This window comes from Polistes fuscatus, unplaced genomic scaffold, assembly GCF_010416935.1.
Source record: "Polistes fuscatus isolate 324 unplaced genomic scaffold, CU_Pfus_HIC Scaffold4, whole genome shotgun sequence".
NCBI classification, from domain to species: Eukaryota; Metazoa; Arthropoda; class Insecta; order Hymenoptera; family Vespidae; genus Polistes; species Polistes fuscatus.
Window position 1 is genome coordinate 2,635,062 of NW_025113118.1, and position 16,732 is coordinate 2,651,793.

General features: G+C 30.6%; 1 protein-coding gene across 2 annotated transcripts in view; it reads left to right on the forward strand.

Annotated features, from left to right (window-relative positions):
- The window catches only part of LOC122520939 (zwei Ig domain protein zig-8-like), a 299,078-nt gene that overhangs the window by 229,099 nt on the left and 53,247 nt on the right, over nucleotides 1-16,732 (forward strand). For both annotated transcript variants that reach the window (XM_043641269.1, XM_043641270.1), the window contains exon 4: nucleotides 4,182-4,404. In XM_043641269.1, the coding sequence (XP_043497204.1) occupies nucleotides 4,182-4,404 (223 nt within the window). The remainder of the gene's footprint in view (nucleotides 1-4,181; nucleotides 4,405-16,732) is intronic.

The window sequence follows — 16,732 nt, forward strand, 5'->3', positions numbered from 1 at the left end:
TATATATATATATATATATATATATATACCTATACGTACATAACATTTTTTTCTTTATTTTTTTTTCCTATCCAGAATTTTACGATGGGCGTTTATTAATCGTTTATACAAACACACGACCGCGATTTATTTAACGATTGAGAAATCTCGTGACAAAGATAAGCGTTATTGTTTTTGCCGATGGATAAAATCATTGGAAAACGACGGATTCATTAGCCATTCATTTTACTTATCGCGTTAATTTCGATTAAGCCGGAGTTCCATTTATTTTCCAATTTCTCACGTGTGTATGACTTTACTTTTTAATACATTTAAATTTAAATTACGAAATTGTATAAATTTTATTTAGTGTATATATTAACATCGTTGAGTTGTTCGTGATTTTTTGTGGAGCAAAAAGTTAATTAATGTTACCATATTACTTAACGGCAACCGATTCTTGGATGTTTATTGACCGGTAGTCTAAAAATAAGCTTTTCGTTGATTTCGGCTATCGATCAGTCAACTACAAGTAGGTTCTACCTAAACATTATTTTTTAACATTTCATATTTTATTTCTTTATATAACATTTGATTTTTTTTATTATTATTTTTATAATAAATGAACACAAATATATTAAATTAATAAAAATCATCTTAAATCGACAAAAATTATAAATTTTCTGTTATTATAACGGGTAGACGATGGACTTCCCCTCTCGAATATTATTAGAAATTTCAATTTAAAGATTTCTATGAGAATTTACTCGAAACGGTTGAACTTATTGGATTCGCTAAAATCATTCTCACGAGAAAATCATAAAACGCCCTAGATAAGATCGTTTTTCCCGACATAAAACGTTTTGTCTCCATCAAAATCATTCTCATTTCAATCATTCACAGCTTCCAGAAAGTGCAAGTAATTCATTACTTTCGACAACGGCATAGCTGTTTCTTTGAAAATCATAAAAATTTTAACTGTGTACTTAAATCGAAGATACATGTTTTCATGTTTCTAATATTTTTTACTTATTTATTAATTAATATTAGCTAAATATCCTATGCCGAGTCCTCAAAATTAAGCACAAATACAAATTTTTATCTGAGAAAATTAAAGATAAATGAAACAATATTTCGAACAAAAGTCGTTTATTTTTTCCTTTTTGATATATTTCCATTATAAACTAAATGTAGTCTTATTAAAAAAAAAAAATTAAATAGACCTTGAAACCTATCACTAAATAAAAAACATACATCTTATAACCCTTAAAATCAGATAACTCTAAAATTTGCAACGTTCGGTATAAAATTAAAAAGAATAATATTCAGATAAAATATGGTACGATTTAAAAACGATTTAAATTATTAAATATATTCATTTATTGAGAAAAAAAAAATATATATATATGTATATATATATATATACATATGTGTGTGTGTACGTAAATATATGAATGAAATATATATCTATTAATACAGTTGTAGAATTTCTCAAGATGATGAGAGATCCTCTCAGTCGTGCGAAAGAGCATACGTAAATTAGATGGACTTGGAGTAGGTCGCTGAAAGCGTAATGGTGGTACGAAACATAAATCGTTTGCATAGGACAACAATATTGCTATGCAAAGAGCGACTCCTATATATATAGATATAGAAGGAAGAAGAACGGAGAGAGAAAATCGGCTTGTATATTGAATATATACATAGGTAAACGATAACGACTGTTCGTTCGCGATGTCGTTACTTTAATGTGTTGCTATGTGTTCTATGATACAGAACTACGACAATGATGAAAACAATTACACTGAAAACAATAAGTATCGATATATTGACATATCATAAATTATTATGTATATATAATAACTATTTAATTGTAGTATCGAACCTAATACATTATTGTTAATCTACTAAATTCGGAATATTCAAATTAGATAATATATATTTCTAACAAAAGTTACATTTTTTTATTTAGCGTAATTTGTGATGATAAAATACAATGGTTCTTATTAAACCAAAAAAAAAGGAAAAAATTATACTGGAAATCATTTTGAAAATTTCTAAATAATAAACGAAAAATAAATATCATCTTTTCCTTGAAATCACGTAACTCTGGCGTGAATCAATTTTATATATAAATTAATTTCAATGAATATTTTACAAAATTATCTCGTGATATTTTTTAAATATAATTTACTGAGGTATTTATACTTTTAAAATGTTCAAATAAAATATCAGATCATGTAAAAAAAAAGAACCAAAGTACAATTTCCTTAAAATCAACATTAATATTTCGAAAAGAAAATAATAATTTTTAAATAAATAAATATACGAGTTTGTAAAAGAAACGGAAATAAAATTATAAGAAAATAGGAGAATGAGAAGAAGTTACATTACGTTTCTTGGTCTCCCTTAGAATTTTATCTCAGGCATCTTTGCTAGCCGTACTTGAAAGAGGCAACGTCAGCGCGTAGTTGAAACTTCTCTGATAACTCGTATATCAGAAAAATAAAAAAAGACAAGGATAGAAGAAGAGATGCTAAACAAAGATGTAAAGAAAGAATAAAAGAAAGATAGAAAATTAGAAAGAGAGAGAAAGAAAGAATTTTTGAAAAAGATTGTCATATGTTGAGATATAAATTTGCTTTCTCTTTTTTCTCTCTCTTCCTCTTCTAATTTCGTTTGGAGATTCGTACAACTTCGCAATGACAAGGATAAACGTCAGTCAAAATTAACAATATAAACGACAACGAGAAAAAACGAGAACGATAAGATTGTTTAGAAGAGATGTAAGAACTTTCAAACAAACTCATTTGACTATCTCAAAAGAGTTGAATATTTATGTTCTTTTACGAAACTTCTTCGTTATTATAAATCAATGCTTTATTCGCTACGAATATGACACACGATGTAAAATCAAGTCTTTTCTAAACTTTAAATAAATTGATGTTGCGACTTAAATGTTATTTATAAAACTTCGAACTCGATGAGGAGGACATTTTCAAAGGTACTATCATCACCAGTAAGTAGCACAATAACTCGTTCGATTAACTTCGTTTCTGTTTTAACAAAATACACAAATATTTACTCGTCAACTGAGTAGAATCAACCGTGTCCAATTATCGCACCTAACTCTAAGCTATTTTATCTTGCTCGCTAACTTCCCCAACGATATGCAAAGCGACTCTATTAATTCAGCGAGCCGCCTAAGAGGAGAAAGACCTCGCGAAATCCTGAAAGCCAGTCTAATCTCCTATACATATACTAACACATATACTATACTATACTATACCTTACTATAATATACTATAATATACTATATTATGCTATACTATACTATATTATACTATACTGTACTATAATATACTATACTATATAATATTTCATTATACTATACTATACTATACTCGAAGTATGTACATCGAGTCGTGGCATCGTGTTTCGTATTTCCCTTTCCTGAATTAAGTTTCCCAACCTCCGAGGATTAATTTTCAATTGTAGCCGACGATAAAGGACTCCTCTGCCACGTTGAGCCTGTTATTCCCTAACAACCAACAAAAACTCGAATCTTCACTGGGCCAATTTCACTTTCTTCTTTCGAACATTTTCCATTGAAAACTTCTTGATCTGTTCAATCTACATTGAAAATGAAAAGTATCTATTCACTTGACGTAGAATTTAAATAAAAATAAACTTCATGACAATATCTATCATTTCCACTTGGTCATTTCGAAACAAATAGCTTTGTATCAATTCATTCGTTATATCCGTTTGAATGCAATAATCGATTACCCCCTCATTTTCAGATACTTTACTTCATTAATAATGAATCAATTAATGGAATATCTACTTTTTTAAATTTTCACTTTTATACTTTGTTATTGGGAATTAATTAATTGTCTATGAAAACTAGTCAAGCATATAATATTCATTTCCCGATTGGATTAAATTAATTTAAAGAGAATAGAAAAGAATGATACATTTATATATAGTTACTTCTCTGTGCACTTCTGAATGCTATTTTTCAATAAATTAATTTAATTATTTCTTTCTCTCTCTCTCTCTCTCTCTCTCTTTTTCTATCTATAAATATATCTTAGATAAAAAGAAAAAGAGAGAAAATATATACATATAAAGTTTAATTAAAAATACTTGATGGAAATATAATACGAAAGTAAAAGTTATTTCTTTTTCCTTTTTTCCAGATGACGCTCCAAGTTTCATGGATCCGACACAGAGACATTCACTTACTGACGATCGGTCAGTACACATACACGAACGATCAGAGATTTCGTGCAATTCACAAAGCTCAATCGGAGGATTGGACGCTCCAAATAAAATATCCGCAACATCGAGATAGCGGTATTTACGAGTGCCAGGTCTCGACAACTCCGCACATGAGCCATTTCGTGCATTTGAACGTGATCGGTGAGTTAGTATACCCCTTTTTCGAAATTAAAAATAATTCTTCTTGTTTTCTCTTTTTTTCTTTTCTTTTCTTTACTGTTCCTTTTTTCCCAATCAAACTCGTCTTTGTTAGAAAAGTATAAAGAATTTGATCGAGCCACGAGTGGTTTCCGTGGTTTCGTGTTTTAATGAAAAGAGACGGCACGATTGGTTAAAATAAATAGTAACAGTGTCGTGTTCAATCAGCGCGCAATGTACATACACACGACAATTAGTTAATTCTAATCTGTAGCTGTCCCAGTTTACTACCGTCTAGTCCCCGTTCCCTGCTACGGCCGAATTTAAGCCAAGCTTAAAACTTGGACCAATGCCAATCGAACACCTACGATTGCTCTGATATCTTCCATTCGTGTTAAACATTAATTACAAATAATCAAACATTCATTTTTTAATAACGTTTATATCCACGCTTCGTATCGCAATCTTTTTCTATTTTTATTACATTCAAAATAATAATTAAAGCTTATATTAAGTGATCCGTAAATTTTCAAAAAAGTTTCATTTAAATTGTAGGCAATTTAATTACATACTAATGTAACATCGTTTAAAAAATCCTTATTACCATAAACAAAATTATTATCTCAAAAGTTGCGGCAAATTTCTTACTGGCTTGAAAGTAAATTACTCTACGTGATTTTTATTTTGTATTTTTGTTCCCTTTGGCTCGATCAATCAAAAAATTTCATTTAGAATTTAATAGTTTTTTATATTACAAAACTCAAATATTATATATCTGGTATTAATAGTCAATAAAATATATTTTATTTGATCCTAACTCACCGATCGTAGATTTAATTTAAAATTAAAAAAAAAATCGATTAAAAATAGTCAATCCATTCGTATACAAAATATTGAAAATCTAACTCGATTTTCTAACTACGAAACTCATGAACTAATACATAACTGATATTAAATATAATTTACTTTTCGAACTAGTCTATCGATGTTGCCTCAACTCGTACATTTCTCCTTTCTCAAGTATTTAATCCAAGTCGTTATATTTACCCAATCTACATTCGGAATCCTTCTCACACGAATAGACATACACACACATACACGCGCATCAACGTATTTATACAACGTACTTACACACGAAAAATCGATCGAGTTTACAATTTCGAGATATCGTCAAAGCGACTTAGTTAAATCTCAAGGATGAACGTGAAAGTTTCTGATGAAACGAGACCGAAGAAACTTTCGTAGGGAAATCGTTTTGAAATTTAAAAGGAAAATGAAGAGAAAGAGAGGAGGAGATAAAAGCAGAAGAATAAAACAAAACCATAAAAAAGAAAAAAAAAATAAAGAAATAAAAAAAACAAAGAAAAAAAGAGATAAAAAAAATTGAAGGAAAGAATAAAAAAAAAGAAAAAGAAAGAAGAGAAATAGAATTCATTTAAAAATCGTTTCAACTAAATCACGAGCCTTGATTTACATCGCGCAGCTACTTCTAGATGACCCTTTCGAACAAGTTACGAGCCCGAAGTTACCCTTTAAAAAACGTCGATCCGGAAAAGAGCCTCTTTAAATTCTGAAATCGTGTTATACGTATGCGTTTAAGAGGGCTGGAATGAATAAAGAGGGTAAGGCCATCCTTATGGGTAGCTCACAATTTTCTTCTTATTTTCAACGTAGCCAATCTTAAAAGACGAAACGTATGAGAGAAGATTACATATATGTATGTCCAAGAAAAAGAAGGAATAGAAAAAGGGAGAGAGAGAGAGAGAAAGAGAGAGAGAAAGAGAGAAAGAAAGAGAAAAGACAAGTCTGAGTCTATGAAAACGTGAGAACGAAATGGATCATTTATCATTCCTGACCATGACCCCTAACACAACCCGGTTAACAAATGATCCTAAAGAGCAACGACTATACTTAGTTTGTGCAAGGCTCTCGACGAGTGCTTGTACTTTTCTCCTTCGTTGAGTAATTACTTACGATCAAAGAAGAAGAAGTTAAAAGAAAAGAAGGAAGAAAAGAAAGGGAAAAAGGGAAAGGGAAAGAATAAGAGATAGAAAAGGATAAAAGAAGGAAATAAAAGGTAAGTTATCCCTTAGAGTTTGTACTTTCATTTGTGGAACAAATCCAACGAAACTGAGGCCGATAAAAAGTTTTCCGTAATGACTCTCGCAAAATGAAAAGCTATTATCGCTTTCAAGCAATGGCGATCGTAAGATCGTTTGTTTCGTTCGTTAAAGACCAACTAGACGTTATTAATTATAATATAAATTATATTTCTATATATCTGATAAATCCGTTATATTTCTTTCGATCAATATCAATGTTATTCTTGAAGCTATTTATATATATGCCAGGTGATTCATAAATTTACGTCTATTCTTTAGAAAATAAATCAACGCACTAATATAAACTAAAAAAAATGTCATACAAAAATATGACGCATACATGTATATATACCAATAGATCAAAATTTTAACATTCAGAATTGTAACTGAAAATGAATCCCGTTTGTCACGATCGAATATAGATATATATATATATAAATATAGATATACTTTATAATTCAATATAGAGAAAAAAGCAAGTATAAAAAACGTTTCACAGTATCATTCGATTTTTCTCGAACGTTTCAACACCCGGCAGGATTCTTGCATAGGACAAATGACAAAATCAATAAACCGACTTTAGATGGGTCAACATTCACAGCTAGCTTTCATCCGACGGCGGATCTCGAACTTTCAGTTACCAAAGCGTCCGCAAATATTTCCACGGACGAAGCAATCCCCTTCGGTTAACTGTAATTCTATTTACTCTTTCCATTACTGTTCCCTCAGATACCGTGTTAACTGCCATTTTTATTTCGTATTCCTGTTAATTTCGATAGAAAACTTTTTCAAAATTCCATACGGTCAATCGTATCTACCGATTTAAAAATATTATCAGTCCAAATTTTACCACTTTCTTATCGTCTTATTTTATCTACTCATTTCCATTTATCTTTCAATATTTTGTCTTTCTCTCTCTCTCTTTCTCTTTCTCTGTTGATCTCTTTTTTTATTTTTTTTTCTTACAAAGAAACAGAGCAAGAAAATCTTGCAGAGAAAATTAATCCACGCATGAGACACGTCATCATCGTCGTCGTCGTCGTCTTTGACACGTAAGAAGTCTCTCTCAAAAAAGCTACTTTAATTATCATTAACATCCAACTCGAGATCAGAGCTCTTCTCTTTCGTCAACGCCTTCGAAAAATGATTTAGCAATCATAACACTTCGAGTATTCTCTAACGAACTTACGAACTTTATCTAAATCGTGTTGTTAATTGTGTATATATTTTCTAATCAAAAAAAAAATGATACATTTATCTTTTTCTATTGACTTGAACGTTTATTCAATTAAAGCTGATTTTCTTTACTTTACGAATAACTTTTATTATAAATAAATGTATATGTGTATGTAAGCATTTATATATGTATGAGAAAACAAGAAAAAGACAGAAAATACTTTGAATTATTTAAAGCACATCCTCGTTTCTCTCTGTCTCTCTCTCTCTCTTTCTTTCTTTCTATCCATCCTTCTATTCATTTAATTTTTCATTCAATTTGAACATTTTTCTCTTCAAATTCCGGACAACTTGAATGACATTTAAAACATCTTATCTCTTGAATGACATTTACGACATTTAGGTATCCAACCAGATAACCAATTCGGTTTTATCTCTTCTTTCTTTCTTTTTTCTTTTCTCTTTTATTTATTTCATTTATATCTTTTTACTACTTTTTACTAACACCCTCCGTTCCGACGACTTTTATTTTAGTTATTCAAAATTATAATATTTCAAATATATTATAACTAAATAATATAAAACTATTCTCTCTCTATACACTAACTAAACTATAATACTATCTCTGGTGGAGGAGCAAAAATTATAAGACTAAGTTTCGTCCAAATAAGATAAGTACATTAAAATATTCTACATTTTCGTCTATTACTTACGGTTTATTATATTTTACAAGTCCAACCAAACGAGACATATATTATAATTTTTCACGCCCGAAATCTAACGCCACACAGATCTTACATAACACTTTAAATATTATATTTTAAAATATTCAAATGCTTCTATGCAAAATTAATTATTTTACATTATCTGTCCATTAAAAATATTTTTTTTTCGATCAGTTTAAAAACCTGTGTTTTAGAAACAAATAATTGTTATTAATGCAACTAATGTTTTTAATGACTTATTTTAAAATGAGTAATATAATTAATTTAATTGTAAATTTTCTTTAGCTTATCAATCTGAATGGGTCCATAATTTGGTAATTTAAATAATTGTATAACATAAGAGTTGTTCTACTGGTTGATAATTTTTTACAAAATAATGGTTATCACATTGTGAAATCTATATTATATTTAATTAATTTTTTTGTCTACATAACGTTATATAATTAATTTCTAATTACTTCAAAAATAATAAATGATTCTTGTTAATGAAATAAATTACAGTTATGAATAAATTGATCTCACTTGAGTAAACTGTAAAGCTTAAAAATTACGATTCGTTACTTATTTTACAATACATGTGAACTTCAAGTATTATTAAAGTGTGAAGCTTCACCAGGCAAGAAACCCATTGCGTGAGCGCACATAGAAAGCATCGTATTTCATATCCCATCTCTCTCCCATCTCTCTCTCTCTCTCTCTCTCTCTCTCTCTCTCTCTCTATTCTACACTGTCGTACACATCGAAAGTTTCTTTTTCCTTTTGCATGCACCACAAATTGCAATATTCAAGCTTTCTACCTAGCCGAGCTACTTCGCTTGTTGCATAACAGCTTCCATGTACTTTCAACCTTATCTTCTCTCTCTCCCTCTTCTCATCTCATCTCCCTTTTCACCTATCTAAAGCCATCTTTTACGAACGGATAAAAGCTCGTAATCATACTGGCCTGTTATTCGATCCCCAAAGCAAACGAAGTTTAGAATTAATAATATATGGTCATTTAATTTAATTTAAATTACTAAACAACTTCACATAAATTTTCTTTTCATTCTTTATTTATTTTCATATTTTGTTTTCTATGTTATCTTATCTCATTCGGCCAAAGTTATGCAGAAGGCTACCAACCCTCAATGATCTAATGTAAAATTAAATAAATCTAATTTGACGATCATAAATAAAAAAAAAATTATATAAATTTCTATTAGATATTTGATTATATTTTATTTTCAGTCGTTAGGATAAATAATGTTTTTTAAAGCATATTTAAAAATTAGTTATATAATCAATTTTATTTTAAATTTTCTTTATAAATCTTGACAAAAGTATGGCTTGGTAATTTTAATAATTGTCCAATGTAAAATTTGTTTTTACTGGTTAATAATTTTTTGCAAAATAAAAAGTACTGAATTATTGAATATGTAATACGTTTTATTAATTTTATGTTTACATAACGTTGCCCAATTAATCTCTAATCTCTCTAAAAACAAATTAGTATCTTAAATGAACAAAAAATAAATATACACTTGAAGAATTAAATATATTTTTAAAAAATTCAGATTGTATTTGATTATGACTTAGGAAACAAGCTAAGATGATCGTTAACAAGTTGTAAATGACTTGTACTAGAGTGACGACGACAGCTCGAGGAGTGCAACATCTGCGATGTGACATGGTTTGTCTTTAGTCGTACTCGATCGTACCTTCTATCTTTCTCTCTCTCACTATACGTTCCACTTTCGGTCATGTCCTACCATGTTCGGTCTTTTACTACTAACGCTACTTTATATATATATATACTTTATATATATACATAACCTTACCTTCATTTTGACACAAGTGACGCACCGTCTGTGATCTTCCGAGATACTTACATTTACTCTTACTAAAAATTATTACACCAGACTTAACAATCCTTCATTTTATTAATCTAAGATAAATGAGGAAAAGATAGCTTTAATCAATGGTATAATAATAATAATATTCGAATAAAAGTGGAAAGAACAATAGACTGATTGAACTTTTTATTTTATAAATGAGCTTTCGTGTCTGTTATAATCGAGATAAGAGTATTATCTATTGTTCTCCATCTTCGTAGACGTGATTAGATCAGTTTAAAAAAGTAGATAAGCTTTTTTCATCCAAATTATATTTGATTAAATAAAAATAGCTAACGAGAGAATACGAAAAAATAAATTTGGTCCAATTATTATTTCAATCCATTATTATTTTTTAAATCGACGAATCTATTCTCATTGCATTTAACATCGGCGACGTTTTTACATATGACAAAAATACATCTGAATAAAATTCAATTTTAAATTCATTTTCCCGTGATCGTTCGTTCTAAAAATTTAAACTACGATGACAGAATTCGAGAATATATTTCAGAGTTCTGTTTGAATGACAGTGTTTATAATTTACACAGCATTGCAACGTTTCTCTTATTTTAATCGCCTAAAGACATATTGTCTTTCTCAATTCTAACAATAAGAACGTTCCTTCCCTTTTGTGATACATTCCCCACAAGTTAATTAGTAGTTAGTCCAAACAATTACTTCAAAAGCCTAGAAGCACGAGACAAGGTAGATATACGATCTATTGAATAGAATTCCTTGTAAAATATTACACTAAACCAATGAGCTTTCTCTCTCAATCCCTCTTTCTCCCTCTCATCCACTCCTCTTTCTCTCATTTTCTCGTTACACGTTCAGTTCTCTAACGTTTACACAAGGATAGCTCCCAATTAAGTTAGAAGTATAGCGAGAACATAGTTTAAACTGGACTCCATGAGGATCCTGTATACATTTGAGACACTGTAATACAGTAAATAATGAAACGTTACCAAAAGGGGCTTACCAATCGATACCAACATATCCTCATCTTTATCTTACTCTCTATATATGTTAAGCTTAGAAATCATTTAAACATGTTTGTCAACGTTAATAACGACTTTTCTCCTATTTTTAAATTCGACCTTATCTAACGTGAAATTTTACTTATGCAAACTTAATTATATGGAATCAAATGAACATCATCTTAATATCGAGAATCTTTCATGCTTCTAATTTCTTAACCATCTATCTTTCAATAACTCGAATTTAAAAGCAAGAGCAGAGTGAAATTGGTTGAAAATTTCCACTATTTTAAGAATACGAATAAATATTTGAATAATGAAAAAGAGAGAGAGAAAAACGAGGAAAGATATATGTATACTAAATTCAATCAATGATCACCAATATGTCTTCGAACGTATCAAATGAAATTAACGATATGTTGGATAAAAATAAGCGAACGTAAAAATAAGGGTTTTAATAATACGTCAATAATTAACTATTCGATTAATTTAAACGTAGGTAAATCTCTCGATAAGAACCGTAAGTAATCAATTTAAAGTATTTACCGATTAAAACTTCCAAAAAGAAAATCTGTTAATCTATCGTTGTTACACGAATTGAAGTTAACAACCATCATATAGGAAAACTCAGTATTGAAACACTCGGATATAAAGGTCTTAACGTTCTAAAACAATGAACGAAATTTCAAGTCTTAACTCGGCCTGCTCTTTCTCTCTCTAGCACACAAAAACGCTTTATAGTTTGTAATAGCGTAGAATTCAGAGCCCCTTTCTCTTAATATGACTAGTATAAGAAAGAAAGCGGGAGGGAGAGAGAGAGAGAGAGGGAGAGAATGTAGCCTGGAGAGTTTGGTATGAAAACAACTCTCGTGTTCTTTGCTGTTCTGAACAAAGATTAACAAAGTTCTCAGAATGCTCGAGTTGTGTGCGGCTTATTTCCTCGCCGCAATTTTTCCTATCCTCGTTTCTAAAAAGCAAAAGAAAAGGGAAGAAAATGTAGAGAAGGAAGAAAGATAGATAAAGAGAACGGCAAGTCGATTAATCGAAATCAATGCTCGGTGAGTTGAAAATGATAAAGGAAGAGACTTTGAAAACACAGCTTCCTCGATCAAAGGAAAACAGTGACAGATTCTCCTCTCTTTCTATCTGTTTATTTCCACCCCTTTCTTTTCATGCAAGAAATGTGTACTCAAACACGTTCACAAAATACGTTACTTCTACGCATTCTCAAAGATCAAAGGCATGAAGTTGGTAATTACTAACACTTTCATAAATGTTATATTTCGATAGTAATACCTTCTATCTCTCTCCTTCTCTCTTTCTCTCTCCTTCTCTCTTTCTCTCTCTCTTTTTGTTCTCTAGTATCTTTAGTAAAAGAACTACTGCCCTCTGCAGAGACACGAGTTTCGCGGTTCTACTAAATACGTTCCGAAATGCTTTGTTCGGTGCCACTCACTGAGAGTAAAACCATTATCACGCGAAAGAAAAAAACTATTTAGTAAAAGAGAATGATAGAGAGAGAGAGAGAGAGAGAGAGAGAGAGAGAGAGAGAAAAGGAGAGAGACTACACGGAAAATTAGCTATGTGCTAGGTATATTAATCTCGTGGAGAAAGGTTATGCCGCGTCGTGAAATTACATTGGAAAATTTAATTGAAACCATCATCGTTAATGAATTAATTTTTTTATGAGAGAAATAGAGAGAACTAGAGAGAGAGAAAGAAAAGAAATAAGTGAAGTAGATTTTACGAGTCGAATAAAAATAACGTAATCAACGCGCGCGCGCGTATGTATGTATTATATATTTATCGATCTTATATATAATATATAAACATAAGTATGTACTAATATACGTATATTTAATTCTTCGTTCGACGGGTACAAAAAAGATATTTACAACTGTAACGCGAATAAAATAATTTATAATATTTAGTTAACTTTCTGACGATTTGATAAAGTTTCTTCGGAATTTTACGAAAATAAAAAATAAGAATAAATATAATATATTTCCGTAGAATGCTAATACAGTAATAAACAAAGTTATTTAATCATGCTGATTTAAAAATCGAGTTTTTGCGACGAAAAGATTGAAAGCACGTTTTAGTCATTTCTGAACCTGTTATCGTAGTGGTCATCCGCAGTGTATACGTCGAACTATCAGAGAAATTCCATTCGCGTGAGAGGAATGTGAGATAGAATGAAAGAGGGAAAAAGAAAGAAAGGAATAGAGAGAGAGAGAGAGAGAGAGAGAGAGAAAGATAGAAGATTAAAGAATGAGAGTAAAAAAGGGCGAATGGAAAAGAGAGTAAAAGAGAGGTCAGCGATTCTTCGCTGGTTATTTCCGGTCGATCGGAAAGTTGCTTTTCGCGAGACTCTGCCGTCAACATTGCTTTTCACGTCGATCGGCCAGAGAATGGCCATGAGAAAACGTTATCGAGAGTGATATTACATTCGGGCCATACACATGAGAGAGCGGTGGTAGAGGGAACGGAAGTAGAGGAAGAAAGAAAAAAGATGGGAGGTTGGTGAGGAAAAAGGAAGAAGAAGAAGGAGTAGGAGTGTGAGGAGGAGAGATGGTAGAAAGAAGAAAACTCGTGGGAGGTAAAAGGGGAATCCCTTTCTCGTCGACCTGATCGAAATGACCCGGAACGTTGCCAAAGACGATCGTTATCGCCTCGATTTAGCGTACAATAAAATGAAATATCAAAAAAGGAATAAAAAAAGAAGAAAGGGTGGCTACACAGATAGTCAGGAAAATTTGAGGAACAGGGAAAGATGCTGGTGGTGAGAAGGATTGTCGGGAAGAGGTCAAAGGATAACATCGATTATGATATTTCTCTCCTATACTTTAGATAATAAACGGACTAAACGATTTTAAACGTTCTATTAAGTATATTAGTGAAAATCAAATCGAATTTATCCGATCAAATTAATAATATGAAATTTATTCTTTGATATCTCTCTTGTCAGGGTTACATCAGAGTTTATCAGATCCGTCTAAATCAAATATTTTTCAATCGTGCTGCACCCTACCCTCTCTACTTTTTTTTTCACCTGACATATTGTCAGTGTTAAAAAAAGAAAGATTTTTTATCAATGCAACTTTTTTTATTCTTCCTTCTTTTTTCAAGTCTCTCTCTCTCTCTCTCTAATTTTTTTTTTTTTTTTTTCAATTTCCATACCCAACGTAATATTAAATTTTCTCGAAAAAAGCTTAGGAGTTATGACAGATCATAAAATATCCTCACACTGACCGAATTAAATTTATCGAAAATTGTCTTTTTTTGCACCTATTGAAACGCTCTATACGGGTTTGTTTTGATGATAAAATAAAATGAAAAAGAATTAATAAATAAATATGAAAAATACCTAATATTGATCGTGGTGTCATCGAAAGGAAAAATACCTTCTATCTTTGTCCTTTATCGATTATTATCTACTATGCTTTGTCAACGTACCAATTACGCTGACAACGAAATTTTCCTCCTTTTTTCTCTTTCTTTATTTTTCCTTATTTTTTCTTCTTTTCTTTTATTTTTAAATCGCGAGAGGTATCTCTCGAGCCATCGATCGATCCACAACCATCTGGTACGATGACCCGCTGTTATTGGTGCTTCGTAGCCAAGATTTTACCGGCCGAAAGAAAAAGAAAGAGATAAATAAAGAGGTAGAGAGAGAGAGAGAGAGAGAGAGAGAGAGAGAGAAAGAGAGAGAAAGAAAGAGAGAAAGAAAGAAAGAAAGAAAGAAAGAAACTGAACTGAACAAGGAGTCAAACGGTTAATTCACTAACATAGTTGAAAACTCCATTTCTCTTGGATAAGTCGTCATAATGTTACACGTTATAATATAGTTACCAATATCATTTCGTACCACGTTATTTCAGTATTATTAAAATATAATCACGTTTCTCCAACTGCGAGAAAACAAGAGACGAGCAATAAAATAACAAACTTTTCTTAACTTCAAATGAACAATTAATTAGCTTCTATCAGGAATTAACAAGATTGTTTAATACTTCTATACTTTTGTATATTGAAGTTTCTGGCATTTATTTATTTCCAGAAAATAATATGATATTACGATCGAAGTAAGGACAATCTTTTGATTAAATAAAACCATTAAAATTGAATGATCGTAATCATTCGAATACCATTATTATTAATTCAATCATCGGATTCTAATCAAATATTTAATCAACTGTACGCAAAGAAACACTGAATGAAATTATGAAATTAATTGAGTGTAATACGATACAAACTTTGATAAAGCATATGAGAATTGAGTTTTGTGATTCAAATCAAGTGATTTCAAATCAAGACTTTTAAAACATTTTTATATAAATCGATAGTGAAAAAATAACTTTTGTTTTCGATCGAAAGTCTGTAATATAAAAGTACTTTTCTGATTCATTCATCATAACCGTGTATGTAGAATAATCGATATTGTAATTGAATTGTCATAGACTCGTGGTCTCGAACGAGAATAACTAACCAACCGATTTTACAAAACTCTCGATGAACATTCCATGTATTTCTCCCTCTCTCTCCCTCCTTCTCTTACTCCCTCTCTTTCTCTCTCTCTCTTTATATGTGTATGTGTGCGTGTATGTGTGCAATAGAAACGCTTCAACAAAAGAGCCAATCCACTGTGATGAGGTATTTTCTGTGGCGGAAAGAACCCGTCAACAAAGCATTTATTATCGTCGTTTCATCGACACGAATAAACAAGAACAGCCGGATATTGCTCCATTGATAAAGGGAGGAATAACGATAAAACATAGCTTACCGTTTGTCTTCCGTTTGTTTCAATTTATTTACCAACGATTCTTAGATAATATTTTTTAAATACCTAAGAGAACATTACAATTTTAAATCAAAAGCCATTCCTGTTCGTCCATTCATTCGTTCGTTCGTTCATTCATTCATTCGTTCGTTCGTTTGTTCGTTCGTCCTTTTATTAATTTATTCGATCGTTTGTTCGTTCATCTATTAATAAATTTTCATATCCGATGAAATTAGAACCGTCTATGGTAATTTCAAAAGAGGATTGGAAAAGAGGATGAATTTTATTAAAATTGACAGTGGTTTAATAGTCTCTTACTCAACTCTGCTGTAGTTGTTATTTGATTGGTTGGAATGTACGATGTAATGAATTCCACTCAACAATGGAGAGTAATTAGCTATGCTTATCCTAAGTATGTCATGAAGACTGGTCCATACTTCAATATCAGATTATGTTTATACTCTTGAGATTATCAAATTTGCTTTCTCGTCAAATTTATGTAGTATGATTAATTAATCAATTTAATATCTTTGTAACAATACGGCATTCATCGATTTTTTTTCTTTTTTTTTTTATATTCTTCATTTTATACAAATAGTAAATTTTTCGATGAAAATGAAAAAGGGAAAACTATATACAATATTTATTCGCGTCTCTTTACGCATACGTGAGTTCTCCTCTTGCGCTTTTTCCTCGT